The sequence below is a fragment of the Astyanax mexicanus genome, chromosome 24, assembly GCF_023375975.1.
Source record: "Astyanax mexicanus isolate ESR-SI-001 chromosome 24, AstMex3_surface, whole genome shotgun sequence".
Lineage (NCBI taxonomy): Eukaryota > Metazoa > Chordata > Actinopteri > Characiformes > Acestrorhamphidae > Astyanax > Astyanax mexicanus.
The window spans coordinates 25,483,232-25,504,440 of NC_064431.1; the positions used below are offsets into that span (position 1 = coordinate 25,483,232).

The 21,209-nt window shown below is 38.3% G+C and overlaps 2 protein-coding genes and 3 non-coding genes across 8 annotated transcripts in view; 3 read left to right on the forward strand and 2 right to left on the reverse strand.

The window, feature by feature from the left end:
• Nucleotides 1–7,449, forward strand: part of LOC103042385 (inter-alpha-trypsin inhibitor heavy chain H3) — a 42,987-nt gene extending 35,538 nt beyond the window's left edge. For 2 of the 4 annotated variants that reach the window (XM_049471966.1, XM_049471965.1), the window contains 10 exons: nucleotides 436–596; nucleotides 2,027–2,053; nucleotides 2,556–2,609; nucleotides 2,694–2,720; nucleotides 3,827–3,871; nucleotides 3,951–4,064; nucleotides 4,544–4,745; nucleotides 5,615–5,787; nucleotides 6,590–6,701; nucleotides 7,202–7,449. In XM_049471966.1, the coding sequence (XP_049327923.1) occupies nucleotides 436–596; nucleotides 2,027–2,053; nucleotides 2,556–2,609; nucleotides 2,694–2,720; nucleotides 3,827–3,871; nucleotides 3,951–4,064; nucleotides 4,544–4,745; nucleotides 5,615–5,787; nucleotides 6,590–6,701; nucleotides 7,202–7,352 (1,066 nt within the window). In that variant the 3' untranslated portion in view covers nucleotides 7,353–7,449. The remainder of the gene's footprint in view (nucleotides 1–435; nucleotides 597–2,026; nucleotides 2,054–2,555; nucleotides 2,610–2,693; nucleotides 2,721–3,826; nucleotides 3,872–3,950; nucleotides 4,065–4,543; nucleotides 4,746–5,614; nucleotides 5,788–6,589; nucleotides 6,702–7,201) is intronic. The other 2 variants (XM_049471967.1, XM_049471970.1) reach the window with 2 other exon arrangements.
• A 1,470-nt stretch (nucleotides 7,450–8,919) lies between these two features.
• mustn1b (musculoskeletal, embryonic nuclear protein 1b) lies at nucleotides 8,920–11,061 on the reverse strand. Its single transcript, XM_007228720.3, has 3 exons — nucleotides 10,947–11,061; nucleotides 10,630–10,753; nucleotides 8,920–9,338 (listed from the first exon to the last, which is right to left on the reverse strand). The coding sequence occupies exons 1-3, from the start codon at nucleotides 10,953–10,955 to the stop codon at nucleotides 9,232–9,234; spliced, it is 240 nt and encodes a 79-aa protein (XP_007228782.1). The 5' UTR covers nucleotides 10,956–11,061; the 3' UTR covers nucleotides 8,920–9,231.
• Nucleotides 11,062–13,129: 2,068 nt separating this feature from the next.
• Nucleotides 13,130–13,201, forward strand: trnae-cuc (transfer RNA glutamic acid (anticodon CUC)). The gene has a single exon. It is a non-coding gene; the product is annotated as a tRNA-Glu (tRNA).
• A 226-nt stretch (nucleotides 13,202–13,427) lies between these two features.
• On the reverse strand, nucleotides 13,428–13,499 carry trnae-cuc (transfer RNA glutamic acid (anticodon CUC)). The gene has a single exon. It is a non-coding gene; the product is annotated as a tRNA-Glu (tRNA).
• A 4,185-nt stretch (nucleotides 13,500–17,684) lies between these two features.
• Nucleotides 17,685–17,756, forward strand: trnae-cuc (transfer RNA glutamic acid (anticodon CUC)). Its single transcript has one exon. It is a non-coding gene; the product is annotated as a tRNA-Glu (tRNA).
• The last annotated feature ends 3,453 nt before the right edge of the window (nucleotides 17,757–21,209 follow it).

Below are 21,209 nucleotides of genomic sequence, written 5' to 3' on the forward strand. Positions count from 1 at the left end.
TTCTGCGTGCCAAGATGTCACAGTATGTTGGCCTGGATCCACAGAGTTCATGCATTATATAGTTTACTCTTGTGCTGCCACAGTTTCAACAGATCAATATGAATATATACTAAATATTTTCAGAGCACCCATATATATTAAATAAATTAAATTATTTAAGTCCACAGAGCTTGAAAAAAACTGTTGAGTTAATTAAACTATTGTTATGTGAACAAAACTCAGTTAAATTAAATAAACTTAACTGAGTCAAAAGTAAATGATAACTTGAATCAGTTAAGTTGTATGTATTTACAACTTAACTGAGTCAAATCTAAGTGAAGACTTGACTGAGGTAAGTTGAGCCAATGAATATTTTTTTACAGTGTAAGATTAAAAAAATAAATACATAAAAGTCTCACAACCAGATACTAAAAGTTGGTGCTTATTTACTCCCAGAGATAAAAGTACAGCTGAGGAGAAGGTGAACATCACAGCTAAAGCTCTGGATCTGTCACTGAGATATAATTTCGTCACTCCTCTCACCTCCTTGGTGGTCACTAAGCCACAAAATGATGAAAAGCCAGAAGATGCGGTCATTGCTGACAAGTTAACTGAAGGTAAGACGTTAGTGCACATTTATCTAACTGCTTTAACTATGGCGTCACATCAATGTCAAAAGTCGAGGGCGCAAAAATACCAGGTGAACAAAAATAACCAGCGTGTTTTACCCAGCATTTTGCGTGTGTAAATTAACTTCGCGTGAGCACAAATGTGAAACTAGCAAGCAAAAAAAAAGGGAAAAGGGATTTGTGTGCATGCTGAAGAAAATGTTGCTCTCGAGCTTAATTTTTCTCCTCTCGGGTGCTTTTTTTCCTCGAGCGCTGTGTGAATTACCTGCTGCAGTAGTTTGTGCTCGACTCAGTTTTTGGCGCTGGAGTTTTGAAAGGGGTGGTTTTGACAGTTTGTGGGCGGAGCCAGGGTCACCTCCCTCAGCGAACGCTATTGGCTGATATCTCCAGGGTTCGTGACGGACCGCCTACCTCCACGAGCCGGAGGAGGGAGGGGAAAAAAGGACGGCAGGAGAGTTAGCTAGCTGGCTTCGCTAACATCCAAACAGCCCGCTCTCCGGCGCGCTGGTTCTGTCTGCCCGGGTTTAGTGCCCGGAGCGACCGGCTCTGTCTGCCAGGGCTCTCGCGTGTAGTGACTGGCTCTGTCTGCCCGGCTTCAGTGCGTAGAGCGACCGGTGCTATTTGCCCAGAGAGCCGGTTGCTCTAGGCGCTAACCCGGGCACACAGAGCCGGTCGCTCCGGGCAGTAAACCCGGGCAGACAGAGCAAAACTCCGGAGAACGGGCTGTTTGGATGTTAGCATAGCTAGTTAGGTAACTCTCCTGCTGTCCTTTTTTCCCCGCCCTCCTCCGGCTTGTGGAGGTAGGTGGTCCGTCACGAACCTTGGAGATATCAGCCAATAGCGTTCGCTGAGGGAGGCGACCCTGACTCCGCCCTCAAACTGTCAAAACCACCCCTTTCAAAACTCGAGCGCAAAAAACTAGGTCGAGCCGAGCACAAACTGCTGCAGCAGGTAATTCACACAGCGTGCGAGGAAAAAAAGCACCCGAGAGGAGAAAAATGAAGCTCGAGAGCAACATTTTCTTCAGCGCGCACACAATTCAATTTTTTTGCTCGCTAGTTTCACATTTGTGCTCACGAGAAGTTAATTTACACACTCAAAATGTTAAAACACGCTGGTAATTTTTTTTCACCTGGTATTTTTGCGCCCTTGACTTTTGACATTGATGTGACGCCATTTTTAACCCTTTAACCCTGCATCCATTACAATGGGCATGTATGTATTTTCTTTTGTTGCACATAACAGTAATTAAGATCATGTTGTCCATCAAAATAGATCATGAACCAACCAAAACATTTGGGTTTTTTTTTTTTGTATATATAAGTATAAGTAAGGTTTACTCATAATCTTTATTCTGGTTAATCATTTATTCCATAAATTCTGTGCCACTAACTTATATGTTCTGGATTGATCCACAGCTCAGCGTACAGATACTCAAGATTCAGGTAAGAACTCACCTAACTACAACTTATTATTTATAAGAATTAGACTCTGTTTACACATTGTTACTTCATTCAACTTTAGAAGGTGGTCTCAGACACGTTTAAAACAAATACAAATCCATTCATTTCAAACACATGAGGAGGTGGTCTGAGACACATTTAAAATAGATATAAATCTGATTACATAAACGGCTTTGGAAGCTTGGTCTGAGATGCATTTAAAACAACTACAAATCTGATCACAAAACCACTTTAGGAAGTGGTCTGAAACTGATTTAAAACCAATGTAAATCTGATCACTCAAGCCATTTTAGAAGGTGATCTGAGACTGATTTAAAACAGATACAAATCAGCATTTGACTATCAAGTGTAAACCATTTGACTAAAATCTAATCAAGATTCAATCCAGATTTTAGTCACATAAAGAGACCAGGTGTAAACAGGGTAACAGGCCTCTGTTGTGTAGACAGCAATGATTTTTATTAACAACTTTATGTGGTTGCAGGTCCTACCTCATCACAGACTGGCTATCGTTATGCTTCAGCACCTGTAAATACAGGTATATTAATATATTTATTATATAATAATATTTAATTCATACATTCTGTGCCACTAACTAATATGTTCTGGATTTGATTCACAGTTCAGCATAAACAAACTCAAGCTTCGGGTAAGAACTTAAGAAGAAGTACAACTTGTTATATATAAGAATTAGACTCTCAAATTTAGAATGTGGTCTGAGAAACATTTAAAACAGATACAAACCCATTTATTTCGAGCACATGAGGAGGTGGTCTGAGACACATTTAAAACAGATATAAATCTGATCACTTAAACGGCTTCAGAACGTTTGTCTGAGATGCATTTAAAACAAATACTAATCTGATCACACAAACCACTTCAGGAAGTGGTCTGAGACTGATTTAAAACAGATACAAATCCAATCCCTTTAAAATACGTCATAAAGTTGGTTTAAATTGCATTTAAAACTTAAAAATCCTAGTCATTCTAACCACTTCCAGAGATTGTCTGAGACATATTTAAAACGGATACAAATGCACTTACTCAGAACACTTACAGAAGTTTGTCTGAGATGCATTTAAAAAAGAAACATATCCAGGAACTTAAACCACTTTAGAAGATGGTGTAAGACACATTTAAAACGGATATAAACCCAGTCACTTAAAACACTTCATGAAGTTGTTTTAAAATGCATTTAAAACCCAGTAAAATCCAGAAACTTAAACCACTGCAGGAGATTGTCTGAGACTCTTTAAAAACAGCTACAAATCCAGTAACTCACGCTACTTCAGGAGGTGGTCTGAAACCCTTTTAAAACAGATAGAAATCTGATTACTTAAACCACTTCAGGAGATTGTCTAAGACTCTTTAAAAACAGCTACATATCCAGTAACTCAAACTACTTCAGGAGGTGGTCTGAAACCCTTTTAAAACAGATACAAATCCAGTAGGTCAAACCACTTAGGGAGGCGGTCTGAAACCCTTTTAAAACAGATACAAATCCGATTACTCAAACCACTTTAGGAGATTGTCTGAGACTGATTCAAAACCAATATGAACCTGATCACTCAAGGCATTTTAGAAGGTGATCTGAGACACATTTAAAACAGATACAAATCCGCATTTGACTACCAAGTGTAAACCATTTGGCTAAAATGCAATCAAGATACAATCCAGATTCTAGTCACATAAGGTGACCGAGTGTAAACAAGGTAACAGGTCTATGTTTTTATTAACTACTTTATGTGGTTGCAGGTCATATCCCATCACATCGTTATGCTTCAACACCTGTACATTCGGGTATATTAATATATTTATTAAATTTGCTTCATAATCACAATATAATCAAACGTAAGCTAACTGAACATTTGTTCTGCAGTGGATGGAGATCCTCACTTCATCATTGGATTGCCAGATAAAAACGATGCCCTGTGCTTCAACATTGACGACAAGCCAGGGACCATCTTCAACCTGGTCAAAGACCCTTTGACAGGTGAGTCTACAGGAAACAGTATTTTTGACAAGCCAAATGTCCTGAGATAAGAGCTAGTATCGTGGCCCATGACTAGGCCTGTCACAATAATTGCAATAATCGATTTATCGTACAATGAATGAGCATAACCTCAATGTTTTTTTTTAATAATCGTGATATCGTTTATTGTGTTTATTTGTATGTTTGTTCACATATATATATAATACGGTAAACAGTATTTTAGCCAGTCATGCTTCAAAAACTGTGACTCCATAAGAAATAAGTATTGTGTATCGCAATAATTTCTGGAACAATATATCGTCCAAAAAAAAAGAAAAACGAAAATTCATTCGATAATTCATGTTAGGCCTTTCCATGAGCGCAAGATAACATGGTAACACCTCACAGCTTATCTTAGCAGTTGTCTACGTTCTCAATCTGCCCCCTGAGGTAACAATTGTCAGTGAATCGATTCATTCTGTTACGTTTCTTCTGTAAAGGCACTGTGGTAAATGGTCAGACCATTGGGGACAAGAAGGTAGAACCAGGAAGCAAGATAAACACCTACTTTGGCCGTTTTGGGATCGTTCTCCAGAAGTTTGGTATCAGACTGATGGTGTCCACGCAGGAGATCCTGGTTTCTGAACGTGGAAAACAGGCAAAACTCTTCTGGTCTGAAAGTGCTACCATCAAAGGTCACAAGTAAGTAACTGGTACTATGTTTAAGGCACACTACGTAGGATTTCCTTGATTATTGAACTTTTTAAAGAAGAGAAATTTCAGCTTGAAACTCAGGTGTAATAGGAGGAATAGCGGTGCTCTCGTGTCTGTGCCGGAGCTCCTCTGAGCTCAAACCAGACTGTAAGTTTTCCTAGGCGGCCGCGATCAACGCTCACGAGAACTGCGTCTCTTTCCAGAACTGCGACCTGCTTTCCGACCTGTATGTAGTTCTAACAGTTCTACAGGGACTAGAAAAAAACGCTATTTGGAGTTGGTTTATTCTTTACAGAAGCAAACTAGTAGTGATGGGCACAGCAGCTCTTTTAGATTAACTGAATCATTTGAATCTGTTCACTAAAAAGATTCGTTCAAAAGATTGTTCATTATTTCAGTTTTGTAAGGAGCTTAAAAAGAGAGTTAAAAGGTTATTAAAACAACCAGAGTGTAAATATGTGATGTTTAAGTTGAGTTAAAGTGTTTGTTTTAACTGCTAAAGCTGTAGGCTAGCAGGCGGAAGCTAGCAGCGATTAGCATTTGCGATTAGCATTAGCGATCAGATTAAACATTGTTCTCAAGTCTCACGCTTTGAGCGAGTTCACACGCTCACACACCACACATGGTATTTCTCACGCTTGCCAATCCAAGAAGAACAGCGCGCATTCTTCTAAGGCATTGCTAAGTGTTGGCTAAATTGTTGCCATGGTGGTTGCTTAGGTATTTCTATGCTATAGGTGTGGATTACCAAGGAGTTGCTAGTTGATTGCTAAGATGTTGCCATTGTATAGTTGCTAAGTGGTTGCAAGGCAGTTGTTGAGTGGTTGCTAAGGTGTCTTTACTTTCCTTTTCTCCAGCATGGACCTGCAAGTGACTGAAGATCGTAGTCTATCAGTGACCGTGAAGAACTCCGTGAAGTTTGTGATCATCCTACACAAAGTGTGGAAGATGCATCCGTATCACCAGGACTACCTAGGCTTCTACACCCTGGACAGCCACCTTTTCTCACCAAAAGTCCACGGTCTGCTCGGTAAGACCACAAAAGATCTGGCTGACAAATCAGCATTTGCTTATTTTATTGACAGCCTGACCTGGTCCAGAAAATATTCTGTGACATAGTCATCTGTTTTTTAATGCTATTTTTATTTTATATAGAGATCTGGCATGATAATCACAATATAGCTAAGTGACCAAATATTAGCATTAACGAAAACGAAAATTTTGGCACCCGGAAAAACTTTGTCACCAAAAAAATTTGGGACCCGAAAAAAATTTGGCTCCAAAAATGTTGGGACCCTAAAAAATATTGGCTCAAAAAAACTTTGGGACCCGAAAAAATTTTGGGACCCGATAAAACTTCGTCACCAAAAAAATTTTGGACCCGAAAAAATTTTGGCTCAAAAACTTTTGGGATTTGAAAAAAAGTTGGCTCAAAAAAAATTGGCACCTGAAAAAACTTCGTCACCAAAAAAATGTTGGACACGAAATAATTTTGGCTCAAAAAATGTTGGGATTTGAAAAAATAACAGTTTATGGGTCGGGTCGGGTTTGGGCTCATAATAACAGTTTATGGGTCGGGTCGGGTTTGGGCTGATAATAACAGTTTATGGGTCGGGTTTGGGCTCATAATAACAGTTTATGGGTCGGGTTTGGGCTCATAATAACAGTCTATGGGTCGGGTCAGGTCAGGCTCGGGCAGAACGCACGGGCTTGGGCCGGGTCGGATTTTTTGGGCCCGATCTAAGCTCTTAATTCTTTTTCATAGTTATCTTAGAGCTAAAAAGGAATAATAACATGATCTAGGTCCTAATATGGTATATTTTATTCTATAGGACAATTCTATAATGGTGTCCAATTCGAGGTGAGTGAACTCTTTCCTGGGGAGAATGAGGAGAAACCTGACGCCATTATGTTTGTGAAAGGACACCAGCTTGTAGTCACCAGGTAAATGCAAATCACCAAATTTACCAAATACTGTATTCAGTAATATTGCTTATGTTGTACATGAATATTCAGTAGCAATGAATTGCAGCATTAATTGCAGCATTAGCATTAGCTGCTAAGCACATCAATGGCTTTTTTGTTCTAAGAACAGAGGTGAGTATTATGGGACTGTAGTTTGCGTGTTTGCCGTGTTAAAACAAAAGATATGTCAGATGAACCGCTAGCTAATAGCGCGAAAGAGCTAGCGCTGCGGTTAGCGGCTAATGCTAATGCTGCTGCACCCAGCCTTAGTGCTGGAGAAACGTCTCTGAAAACGTACTTTTATAATGCTGTACTTCAGCACAGCAGCTTTCCTGCTTCTTATTACCTGACTGGTAGGATTCATACATTGATTTTTTGGGAGAATTAAAGGATTTTAAGTAATTTTGTAGCCCTAAAAATAAGGTAACTAATTTATGCACCATTGTCTGCTCAAACCCTGATTGGCTCTCTGTTTTTAGGGGCTGGCAGAGAGACTTCAGAAAAGACGTGAAGAATGGAGAAAATGTGCCCTGCTGGTTTATTCATAATAACGGAACTGGAATCATTGATGGAGAGCTCAGCGACTACATCGTCTCTGGTCTCTTTAAGACCAATTTCAAGTCAAACTGACATGCATAATTAATCATGGTCCAATAACCTGAATACCAGAATATGACGTTCAGAATTATGAATGGATTAAAATGAATTAAATATAATTTTCATCTTCTCTAGAGTGATTGTGTGTTTTAATGTAAAAATTTTTAGATAAAAACAAAAAACATTCCTACACGTATTGGAATCATATGCTGGATTTTGTACTGCTTAGTGCATGTGTTTTCCTGTATAATTAAGTGTATTTGTAGAAAAAAAATAACATCATACATTTGATAAGTCTGATGGATATACAGCTCTGGAAAAAAAATAAGAAACCCCTTAAGTTTCTGAATCAGTTTCTCTTATTTTGCTATTTATAGGTTTATGTTTGAGTAAAATGAACATTGTTGTTTTATTTTATAAACTACAAACAACATTTCTCCCAAATTCCAAATAAAAATATTTAGAACATTTATTTGCAGAAAATGAAAAATGATTGAAATAACAAAAATGTAATAATGCAAAGAAAACAAATTCATATTCATAAATTTTCTCAAAAAGTTTAGAAATCAGTATTCGGTGGAATAACCCTGATTATTAATCACAGTTTTCATGCATCTTGGCATGTTCTCCTCCACCAGTCTTACACAGCTTTTGGATAACTTTATGCTACTCACTCCTGGTTCAAAAATTCAAAAAGGCAGTTCAGTTTGGTTTGATGGCTTGTAAATCTTCTATCTTCCTCTTGATTATATTCCAGAGGTTTACAATTTGGTAAAATCATTTTTTCCTGAGCTGTAGTTCTATGGTTTCTATGTTTTGGAAAATTAAGTGCATATTAAAAACATTTATAAAATTTGGTTATGTAGATATTTAAAATGATCCGTTAAACTATAACACATATTCTTCATTATTAAAGCTGCTGTATAAGATCCTGTCTGCCAAATGCCTGTATATGTCAAAAAATAGATCACAAGCACAAATAATTTTTTTCCCATGTTTCCCTCCTCTCATTTCAGTTTACTTAATAGCAGTTACTTTTATCCACTTATACAAGACCAGCCTTCCATCTGTTTGAATAGGAAGAGACCAAAATACCCTAAACCGAAGGTCTAATTAACATTTTAACAACATATTTTAAATCCCTGATACAATTAGACAAAAGCCTAATAAACAGATTGTAATATTTGGCTCAATAATGTAATGCTCTTGTTATGGCTACTGCGCCTGCACATATCTCCACACCGAGGGAGGGCTTACTCTTATTAGGATACAATACAGAAGCTACAGGGGTTGGACAATGAAACTGAAACACCTGTAATTTTAGTGTGGGAGGTTTCATGGCTACATAGTCCAACAGGATTAACTGTGGACGCTGTAAGAGGAAGTTGTCTGAAAGGGATGTTCGGGTGCTAACCCGGATTGTATCCAAAAAAACATAAAACCACAATTATTGTGGTCTAAAACCAGGGGTTTCAGTTTCATTGTCCAACCTCTGTAGTTGCATTATTTAGGTCAGGTGTTAAATAGGTGCTAAACATCTTCTATAACATCTAAAACTAAAATGGTTTTCTTTAACTTAGTCCATAAAAACAAGACGCTATAATATGTAACAATTTTATTACTTTATTGTATAAAACATAAGACTAGAAATTGGCTCAAAGGACCAGACAAATACATATGTATTTAAAAAAGTATGAATTTGACCACATAGAATATAAAATCAACATCAATCAAATTATATCAGTGTTGCTAAAGTGTTCAGTCATTGTACAGATGGGCACAAATGTATATAAAAAAATAATTCAAATCACTTTTTAAGATAATTATCCCTCAGACCATTGTAACTTTCCAGAAGGGTCATTCATCCAAACTTTGTGTTCTTTATCTTCTTTCTGATGCTTTTCTGATGTCCTCACTTGCCAAACACACTTCCTGCTGCAGGTTTGGGTTTGTCCAGTGCTGTCTCTCCTCCTGAACGAACACCACTGAATACGGATGGAGCCACTTTACCCATACGCTCTGAAGAGAGATACAGACAACTGCTACTGAACACATTCAATCAAATTCATCTCAATACTAACAAAGGAAGCACTCGACATTCACATAGTGTGCAGTGAAGGCTTAACCGGGTACTACGTGTTTTTCCAACCCTGCTATTTTATTGGCTGAGAGCTAGAGCTAGAATTTCCAGTATTGCACAATAATGGCACTCTGACCCAAACTGTTAAAGTATTACTATAACAACGACACACAATAGTCAGCTAAAATTTTTTTGGTTTATAGAACATTTTCTGAATGTTACAGTTAACGTTCTTAGAAAGTTCAATCTGTGAAGTTTTCTGGATGTTCTTAAAACCTTTTTATTTAAATTTTTTAATGTACTGGTAACATCACTGCAACATTACATGTGGACTTTACTATCAGTGCTGGACTGTGGCGACGTTATCTATAAATATGCTCCCTCAAGCATATATACATATTTTTTTCACTGTTCAGTAAAAACTCTCTGTACCTAACACAACTAGAGCGAGTCTGATAATTACTGCTATTTGTATGTATATATGCTTTAAGCTACAGTGCATCAGCGAGCTAGATTTCACTAAAGTTAACTATAAAACTCACTGGTGTCACTCAATCATTTCAAACTTTTAATATCCAGATAACCACCTTCAGACAGCCTGTACATATTTTACTTAAGCTTATTTATTTTTAGCTTTTATTTCTTTCTTTCATTATTTCATTTTTAATAGTTTTGTATTGTTATTTTTTTATTTGTTTCTTTTAATTTAAAAATAATAATAATGATAAGATTTGATTGTACTATGTAAGTTTGTTTTAACTTAATTTTTACTTTTTTCTCTTATCTTTTTTTATCTTAATTATTATCAATTGAAGCTCAATTTTTATCTACTTTTATATTATATTCAGTATTATTTAAAAAAATTATAATTAAATCTTTTCATTTAAAATTATTAACTGTAGCTATTATTTTCTTTGTCAGGCCAGTCCCTGTTTTTGTAAATGCTCAGCTACATTAAAAATAAGGGTTACCTTTAAAGTACTTCTGAGTCAAAATAAAGGTTGATTTATTGATTAATTGATATCATTGTAGAAGCTAAAATCAACAAACTACTAGTAGCCAATATCCAAAGGTCTGTAACTTGAGAGAGAAAAAGGTAAACATGATCTACGCAATAAAAAAAAAACAGACCAAAGGTCAAAAGAATGACCTCAGTGTAAACTTTAGTAAACTACCCGAGTTTATGCCTGTGTTTCCATGCAGTTCTATGCGGAAAGAAAGCAGACTCACCACACTCCACCATGACCTCATACGTTTTACTCTTCACTTCTCCCTTTAGGCCCAGCTTACTGCGGGCTGCTTTCAGGTCCTCCTCCTTCACTGGAGGCCTCTTCTTTTTCTTCACCTCTCCTGGCTGAGAGAAGTAGTCAGTTATGAGTGATTATTATTCTTCACAAACACAGTGACTACATTTCTCAACAAGGGTTTATGGTCTATTTGATTAGGCCTAACAATCTGTAGCCTTTAGATACTTTAAATTATATGTCGTTACTTTAAAACTGTACACTAAATATTTATTTAAAAATCTTAAAGAACTAAATCCGTACCTGAGACATGTTGAGTGTCCTTGTAGTCCAAACCAGAAGCTGCTGTCCACTCTCTTCTGTCTCTGCTCTGTCTGTCCTGCCCTTTATATACGGTATTTAACCCTGACTGATATCCTCCTCTCTTGGGGCCTATATCTCCTGTTCTGTTATCATGGGGTATTATTAGACATGATCTCAGTGACGGTGAGGCTGTGGTGGGTGACCCCTCTCACTGGGAATGCCCACCATGAACAGCTGAAGGGAAAAAAAAACATAAAATGTTGTCAGCTGCAGTCTTCTCCACTTACACTGACTCCACTTACAATACCATTATTAAGTGTAGTATGGTTGGTTGAGGAATGCATTCACAAAAACCCTGTGTTTTTTTAAGGAATATATAAAAGAAAAACTTGCCATGCAGTTACTGTATGTCTCAGATGTGGAAAATATGTAAACGATTACAGCTAACGATTAACTGTTTCTCTACTGCCTAATAAAATGTCTCTCAGAGGCTAAATTTGAGTAGTGTACTTCTTGGTGAGAGATCAATTGTTGACTTTGAGAAGGGCTGTATCACTGGACTGAAAGAAACAGGATGGTTGTTTTGACAAATTGCATGTCACCTAGGCTGTCTTCTGTCAGCCAACCATTGTCTCCTTTGTTTGCAGGGTGTTGTAAACTCCAAATGTTGCTGTGATGATCTGGGGAGGCATTGCATATGGCACACACAAACACACACACACACACACACACACACACACACACAGGAGAACACCCTTAGCTCAAATTTGAAAAATGCTAAAAAATAAATAAAAATGAAAAGATAAAGGTAGTTTGGCAGTGGCACTGGGTGATGTATGGGTTTAGAGACAGGGCAGGAGGGAGAGCTGATTGTCTGAGGTTCAAGCAGTTGAACCTGAAAGGGCGATGCAGAGGCACACATTACTATAATAAAAGCATTTTTATGGTTAAGAAATGTTTATAAAATTTTAAGTAGGACTGTTATGTTTCATTACTTCAAAGAAACAAATTTCAGCTATTAATGGGGAAAATATAGTTTAGGCTTTAGTGGATCTTTAACACATTGTTCTGTGTTCTGTTTATCACATGGTCCACTGAGCCCACTCACACTGTAGTAACGTGTTCAGATTTGGTCATAGGTTGCCAGGACTGTATAGAACCCTCAAGAGGAATTGTTCTGTTTAATACAGAACCCTCACTGAGGGGATAAGTTCTCAATTTGAGAATAGTTCTAATAGGTCTGAAGAGACTTATGTAGATCATGTAGTTGGGTTTATAGTAAAACCGAAAACTGAAGTACTTGAATATCATCTTGTAATAGATTGACATCCATTACAAGATGATTATTTATTAGGAAACATATAAAAAGTCAGTGGGTAATTGCACCAAGCATGTGGAAGAATCATTTTAAACCCGACACCCCAGTTTTTAGAATGAATATATTAGGCTTAACAGTGATGGTCATTCCATGGCACACTGGTACCATTAAACACCGTAGTTTGTTCCTTCTCCATTTAAAAATGCTTCTGCTTTCAGTTTAGAAACAAAATAATACAGACTGCCACTTTAAAAAAATTTAATTCTACTTGAAAATGCAAAAATGTATATTATTAAAATCTTGTCTCACCTCATCTCGTGGGATGAGTGTCTCGTTACACCTGCATTTAAAAGTTACTTTAAATAGTACTTTATTATTTTTATATATATTTGGAAAAGTAGAAGCAAATAGATTCCCTAGATGAAAACTATTAGCCCTTTTACACAAATACAGTTTAGCAAATCATTCTTTTGAAATCTAGGAAACCTTTTTATAATAATATTGAATAACAACATACTCTCCTCATGACAGATCCCAGTAAAGGGGGAGCAGTGACAAAGGGTCATCCACAGTGATCATTTCCAGAAGCATGGTGAGACCCATCAGCCTGCAACACAGCAAACAACTTAACAAAGCTCTGTTCCTGGAGCGTGACTCAGTCTTAGAGCATGACTGGACTTTTATTAGAGGTGTGTGTATGTCTGTGTGTTTTTAAAGAGAGCTTGTTGTTACACAGCGGATTTGTTCATTTATAAAGAATCTATAAATCGAGAAATTAACAATATTGCACTTTTAATCTTTAAAATAAATCAGATTATTCTGATATAAATGTTCTTTACGTTAGCTAGAAGACTAGCGATACAGCTCCCTGGTGGTCTAGTGGTTAGGATTCGGCGCTCTCACCGCCGCGGCCCGGGTTCGATTCCCGGTCAGGGAACGGGATCTTTTTAATTTTTTTTTTATAAAAAAAAAAAGCGTGATACCATTGAAAGTATGCACCCAGAAAGCACAGTATATGGGTCATTAGCAACACAATGTTCCCATAATGTTCCCTTTGTACCTTAAAAATGTATCAACCCTCTGTAGCATGCTATTTGTATTTATTGAGAATAAAAACAGCCTTGTTCTCACCTCAAACGAACCACTGGATTTTAAAACACATTTTCCCTGACCGGGAATCGAACCCGGGCCGCGGCGGTGAGAGCGCCGAATCCTAACCACTAGACCACCAGGGACCTCGATAGTGCTTTAACGCAGCTGTAGCTGGGTGTTAAGTTGTCTATAAGAACAAGAGCGAAGAATTTTCCAGTGACTATTCTAAAGGCGTTTTTCACACCTGTAGTTCCTTTCTCCGGTCAAAAATCAATTGATGAGTTTACTTTACTTAAAAAAATGACATTTAGATTGCTTATTATTTTAATTCCGCTTCACTGACAACTGTTAAACTTCTAAAATTTGTTAGAGTGAAAATACATCTTGTGAATTATACTAAATACTTGAAGTGTTTCATGTCCCCTTTAAATACACCATTTGTACACTGCTCCGTCGCGACAACGCACAGCGACGGATCCCATTCATTTTCAATGGGAAGCGCAGCCTCCGTCAGACGCAGTCGCGCGGTGCATCATGGGTCCGACGCGTCGAGAGCGGGGGATGCGATGCGATGAAAAGTTGAGCCGAGCTGGACTTTATGCAAATGAATCCGTCCAACCCGATGCGTCTATCCAATCAGAAAGCAGGTGTTCGCCAGATACGTGTCTGCAGCGCAGTGTCTGAAAACATTTAGTTCTATGGAGTGAATTTTGTGCCAAAAGTTTTACGTAAAAAAATAAAATCCACAATCAAAATTTTAAGAATCAAAAGTAAAACATGTATGTTGCAAATTCAAAAGAGAAAAAATATATATCAAATATATATATTTAGATATACTTGGTTATTTTATTATTCTTTGCACTTATTTGAAAATTATTTTAGTTTGGATTTTGCCAGTCTTTGCTTTCATTTTTGGATTTTTTTGGATTTTCTGTGGATTTTTGTGGATTTTGCTGCTAAAGACTTTTGCTTCTGGAATCTCTCCTTTGCTTCTGCTTCATTTTTTTGGTTCTGATTTTTGGCACACTTTTCACGGGTGGGCGGGGCTTAGAAGAAGGCGTTCCCCTTTAATCTCTATTGGTCACCTACCCTGAACCCTCGTCTGAGACAGACCACGCCCACCCCGCCAGCTTCAAGCGCTCTTCCAAACATGGCGGAGCGAACGGGGTTCAGCTCACAGCAGCACCAGCAGGTACTTTTCCAATTAAATTTCATACAGACGTTATGTTTAATGTTATATTTCTTTTTTAAGTAAGTGTTTAACTCCATTAGTGTTTTAATATCCATGCTTAAATTATACTAGTTAGTTAGTGAACACTAACCTACCTAGTCAGTGAGTTAGCTAGTTTACCTAGGTCATCTGGTCAGTGAGTTAGTGGGTTAGCTAAGCTAGTTAGGTTACCTAGTCAGTGAGTTAGCTAGTTAACCTAGATTATCTGGTCAGCGAGTTAGCTAGCTACTTAACCTAGGTCATCTGGTCAGTGAGTTAGTGGGTTAGCTAAGCTAGTTAGGTTACCTAGTCAGTGAGCTAGTGGGTTAGCTAAGCTAGTTATTATGCCCCAGGGTAAAGCCAAGTAAGTGCTGGTTAAGGTTAACTAGCTAACTCACTGACTAGGTAACCTAACTAGCTTAGCTAACCCACTAACTCACTGACCAGATAACCTAGGTAAACTAGCTAACTCACTGACTAGGTAGGTTAGTGTTCACTAACTAACTAGTATAATTTAAGCATGGATATTTAGCACACCCCGCTAACATGAGCATCTTAATAGAGTTAAACACTTACTTAAAAAAGAAATATAACATTTAACATAACGTCTGTATGAAATTTAATTGGAAAAGTACCTGCTGGTGCTGCTGTGAGCTGAACCCCGTTCGCTCCGCCATGTTTGGAAGAGCGCTTGAAGCTGGCGGGGTGGGCGTGGTCTGTCTCAGACGAGGGTTCAGGGTAGGTGACCAATAGAGATTAAAGGGGAACGCCTTCTTCTAAGCCCCGCCCACCCGTGAAAAGTGTGCCAAAAATCAGAACCAAAAAAATGAAGCAGAAGCAAAGGAGAGATTCCAGAAGCAAAAGTCTTTAGCAGCAAAATCCACAAAAATCCACAGAAAATCCAAAAAAATCCAAAAATGAAAGCAAAGACTGGCAAAATCCAAACTAAAATAATTTTCAAATAAGTGCAAAGAATAATAAAATAACCAAGTATATTTAAATATATATATTTGATATATATTTTTTCTCTTTTGAATTTGCAACATACATGAATCCGTGTATCATTCGTTCATTTGATATTCAATTGAGAATCAAAATCGGAAAATTAAAAAACCAATTCGTTTTTTCGTTTTTTCGTTTTTGAATATAATACCAAAAAACGAATAACGGCTTGTATTTTGTATTTTTATTTGGTTATCCAAACAAAAATTGGAAATTTAAAAAACGGACCAGGAGCCGAATTTGATTTTGATTTTGAACTTGACCCATTTGTGTGCCCCGGAAGTTACTGATTTGTTTATTCTTGGTGGGTTTCTGTTGCGCGGGAGTTCACTGCAGTGTTATCTACACAGTCTGTATTGCTGTAGGCAGCATGGCCGGACTGGAACCACATTCTGGCCTAATTAAAGATCTTTTTGAAGGTGGTAAGACGCATGAAGAGATTTCGTGCACGTTGCAGCAAATGGGGATCCAGCGATGTTCTGCAATGAGTGTTAGAAGGTTCTGTGTTCAACACGACCTTAACCGAAAAAGACATGTATTTTCTGTTGTCATATCGTCTTCTTTCACTGCAACGCGTTTAGTTCCTCTGAACAAGATAAAACTCTCCATCCTCAACTCCATCCAAAGCCTACAGCAATACAGACTGTGTAGATAACACTGCAGTGAACTCCCGCGCAACAGAAACCCACCAAGAATAAACAAATCAGTAACTTCCGGGGCACACAAATGGGTCAAGTTCAAAATCAAAATCAAATTCGGCTCCTGGTCCGTTTTTTAAATTTCCAATTTTTGTTTGGATAACCAAATAAAAATACAAAATACAAGCCGTTATTCGTTTTTTGGTATTATATTCAAAAACGAAAAAACGAAAAAACGAATTGGTTTTTTAATTTTCCGATTTTGATTCTCAATTGAATATCAAATGAACGAATGATACACGGATTTACATGTTTTACTTTTGATTCTTAAAATTTTGATTGTGGATTTTATTTTTTTACGTAAAACTTTTGGCACAAAATTCACTCCATATAGTTCCGCTTTCATTTCTGCCTCACATATTAAAACCCTGCTGATTTACAGGGACTCTGATCACAGTAATACAGCGAGGAGAAAGGTTGCAGAGATTGTTGGGGTCTCTAGTGGGTTTTTAAAATATTAATATATAATTAAATTGGATAGGTTTGCTTTTGTTAGCCTATATTCTGCTCACTAGACAGTGTAATAAAGCTCAATCGAACATTTATATTCATTAATACACATTTATATATTTTTAATTTATAGAAAATAATAACAGCTTGTATAAAAGCATTTAAATTTATTAGAACGATTTAATTGGACGACGCAGGGAATACCTTTGTCACGCCCACATGCGACCAGTTGGAGGGGGGCAGTGCGACCATGTGCGTTGACGGGACTGCCCAAGAGTATCTGTCTGATGTGAGAAACTGGTGTTACGGGCCCATTGAGGGGGATACTGATAACAGAGTCATCCTCATGGACCACTACAGAATTTAATAGGGGTGTTTACACAGTTTGTCGCTGCATTTAATTCTTAACCTGTCGTTGTCTCGGGACTCCAGGCCAGCTCTGGGCCCCACGGCAAGACAATTTAAAGTGCTTTACAGAAAGTTTTAAACTACAAATAAAAGTTACAATAAATTATAAATTAAAGAGGAAAACGTACATTTATAACAGAATTAAAACGAATACAATTGGAATATTTTGGAAATTTAAGACATGATACCGAACAATGTTTAGAGAAAATGACAAGACGTTATAATAATTATAATTGTAATTAAGTGTATTGTAAATAGTGTTTATACTGTAAGTTATCTGTATGTCCTATTTTTATATATTTTATATTATTTTATTACTCTCTTGTAAATATTATTCTTTGCGCATTGGTGGGAATCTGCACCCAAGTTTTTCACTCACATGTACACCTGTACTCTGTGACGTGACAATAAAAAAAAAAAAATCTTGAAAAAAAAAAAAAATCTTAATAAATTATTATAAACAAAAAACAATACGAGAAATAAAGTGCTAACAATGTGGAACGTAGAGCAAGTTACACATATAAAAGATGTATACTAGTTCGCGTGAGACAGATGTCAGATCCCTGGTGGTCTAGTGGTTAGGATTCGGCGCTCTCACCGCCGCGGCCCGGGTTCGATTCCCGGTCAGGGAACACAGCTTTTAACAAATGCTGAAAACGTATGATAGTTGTGAACAGCATTACCTCTCTCATTAACCAAGCAACAGGCAGAACTGGTGGTGAGCTCCCTGGAATACGGTCTGGGTTTTGCAGGATTTGTGTAAAATAATTAGGATTGAAAATATTAGTCAGTCTTTTTTTGTCCTGGCGTTCCGATAAAATCAACTGTGTTTAATATTATGTAAGTACGGTGGCCGAGAAAGCCCAGCGCAGTGCAAATTGAAAAGCGCTGCAAAAGCACAAAACACATCCATCAAAATTACAACACAGGCGCAGCAAATAGAAAAACGCGCTGCAAAAAGAAAAACGCGCTGCAAATAGAACCACAACACAACGGAAGTGAGTCACAACACAACGGAATTTTCCCGGGGGACCTTACAAGATGCTGTACCAGCTGTATACAAAGGACAATAAGTGGCAAACAAGCTTCTGAAAAGTAAGTTATGTTTATTAAAAGTTCTGCTTCACAAAACGCCTTGTTTGCCACTTATTGTCCTTTGTACACATAGTGAAGTCCGAGACGTTACTGAAGAAGCAGCTTAGCTGGTACAGTATCTTTTAAGGTCCCCCGGGAAAATTCCGTTGTGTTGTGACTCACTTCCGCTGTGTTGTGGTTCTATTTGCAGCGCGTTTTTCTATTTGCAGCGCGTTTTTCTATTTGCTGCGCCTGTGTTGTAATTTTGATGGATGTGTTTTGTGCTTTTGCAGCGCTTTTCAATTTGCACTGCTTTGGGCTTTCTCGGCCACCGTATGTAAGTCTTGAGACTCATGCAAATAGCGATGTGAACTTGTGATTCTTTACTATACGAGGTTGTAGCAAAAAAAAGGGGGGGAGCTTATAGGCAGAGTTAAACACATTAAAAAATAGCAACTAATATTGTGGCAAAAAAATAAACTGTTGATTTGGACATAAGCTGTGAGTCTCTGATAAATTACAATATTGATATACACTATTTGTAACTTAATATGTAATATCTATTGTATGTAAACTCCACCAGAAGCATGGTGGGAAATAATCTCAGAAAGAAGCTAGTTGCAGTCTTGCAAGATCCCCAGTCTTTGCAAAATCTTAGTCTGCGATTAACAAAAAAATCTGTGACTTGTCTTTAGATGTGAGAGGGTATCAGACTTTAGTCAGTTATTATTCTTTCCAGAGTCTTTTCAAAGTCGTGTGGTGTATGGACAGCATGCGGAGAACCTTCCCAAATCCTGGATAGTAACACAGATATTATTCCAGGGAACTCACCTTCAGCAGGCTGTGCCAAACCCAGTGGTTAGGTATTTCCAGTGATGTCAGTAACGCGTTACTTAGTAACGTCCAGCAGGGATGAAATTATTCGCTGGTTTAAAGAGGAGCAGACCCTCAGAGTTTGTTTACAGCAAGGCGAGAGTCGAGTTGCCCCCTGGTTTCATGGTGAGTTCAAAGTGTGGGCCATCTGTGAGCTTTAATCCAAGAAAAAACTCTCTCTCTCTGTCTAAGTGTTCTGCTTATAATTACTGGGTTTGTTATTAAGTTGGCTTGGAAAAGCCAACTTATTGTTCTTCGTAATCTTCTTATTATTAAGTTGGCTTGGAAAAGCCAACTTATTGTTCTTCATAATCTTCTTATTAAGTTGGCTTGGAAAAGCCAACTTATTGTTCTTCGTAATCTTATTCTTATTATTATTATTCTATTCGCAAAATTTAATCACTATCTCCTCCTAGGGCTTTTGACGTAGAACCACGAAACTTTGCAGTATCGTAGGACCTATACCCGAATAGGTTGCTTGTGCTTTTTTAAGCGATACATCGTACGGTTTTCGTAAAAACTTCGTAAACGTACGCATTTTTTTCCCATAGGAATGAATGGGGCGAAATTTTAAACGTCCGTAACCGCCACAATTTTTGACATACAAATACAAAAATCGGACGGTCTATAGACCTTACCGCGTTCTTTCCGAAAATTTTAACGTTTCGACGATACGTCGTACGGTTTTCGTACAAATGTCGTACGAAGTTTTCCCATTGAAATGAATGGGGGGCCCAGAGTTCCATCTCACACACGAGCAGCTCTGCGCACGGAACCCCTTCTCTCCCCTGCTCCTCCAGTACTGTGAGTGTATGGAGGAGCTGCTGTATGGAGCAGCTATCAGTCAAAAGTTTGGACACCCCGGCACCCCAGCCAGGGCTTAGCAACCACCTAATAACTGCTTAGCAACCACCTTAGCAACCACCTGGAAAATGTTAGCAACTGCCTAGCAACCACTTAGCAACACCTTAGCAACCACCTGGAAAACGTTAGCAACTGCCTAGCAACCACTTAGCAACTGCCTAGCAACCACTTGGAAAACGTTAGCAACTGCCTAGCAACCACTTAGCAACTGCCTAGCAACCACCTGGAAAACGTTAGCAACTGCCTAGCAACCACCTGGAAAACGTTAGCAACTGCCTAGCAACCACTTAGCAACTGCCTAGCAACCACTTGGAAAACGTTAGCAACTGCCTAGCAACCACTTAGCAACTGCCTAGCAACCACCTGGAATATGTTAGCAACTGCCTAGCAACCACTTAGCAACCACCTGGAAAACGTTAGCAACTGCCTAGCAACCACTGAGCAACCACCTGGAAAACGTTAGCAACTGCCTAGCAACCACTTAGCAACTGCCTAGCAACCACCTGGAAAACGTTAGCAACTGCCTAGCAACCACTTAGCAACCACCTGGAAAACGTTAGCAACTGCCTAGCAACCACTTAGCAACTGCCTAGCAACCACTTGGAAAACGTAAGCAACTGCCTAGCAACCACTTAGCAACTGCCTAGCAACCACCTGGAAAACGTTAGCAACTGCCTAGCAACCACTTAGCAACCACCTGGAAAACGTTAGCAACTGCCTAGCAACCACTTAGCAGCTGCCTAGCAACCACCTGGAATATGGTAGCAACTGCCTAGCAACCACTTAGCAACCACCTGGAAAATGTTAGCAACTGCCTAGCAACCACTTAGCAACTGCCTAGCAACCACTTGGAAAACGTTAGCAACTGCCTCGCAACCACTTAGCAACCACTTTAGAAATGATAGCAACTGCCTAGCAACCACTTAGCAACCACATGGAAAACGTTAGCAACTGCCTAGCAACCGCTTTAGAAATGATAGCAACTGCCTAGCAACCACTTAGCAACACCTTAACAACCACTAGGAAAACGTTAGCAACTGCCTAGCAACCACTTAGCAACCACTTTAGAAATGATAGCAACTGCCTAGCAACCACTTAGCAACCACATGGAAAACATTAGCAACTGCCAAGCAACCACTTTAGAAACGATAGCAACTGCCTAGCAACCACTTAGCAACACCTTAGCAACCACCTGGAAAACGTTAGCAACTGCCTAGCAACCACTTAGCAACACCTTAGCAACCACCTGGAAAACGTTAGCAACTGCCTAGCAA

What these genes read in the sequence shown, in the direction of transcription:
- mustn1b (XM_007228720.3), bottom strand. An exon ending in TGAGGTCATGGTGGAGTGTG is followed by an intron (nt 9,339 to 10,629) that starts GTGAGTCTGCTT and finishes ATCTCTCTTCAG; the next exon opens with AGCGTATGGGTAAAGTGGCT.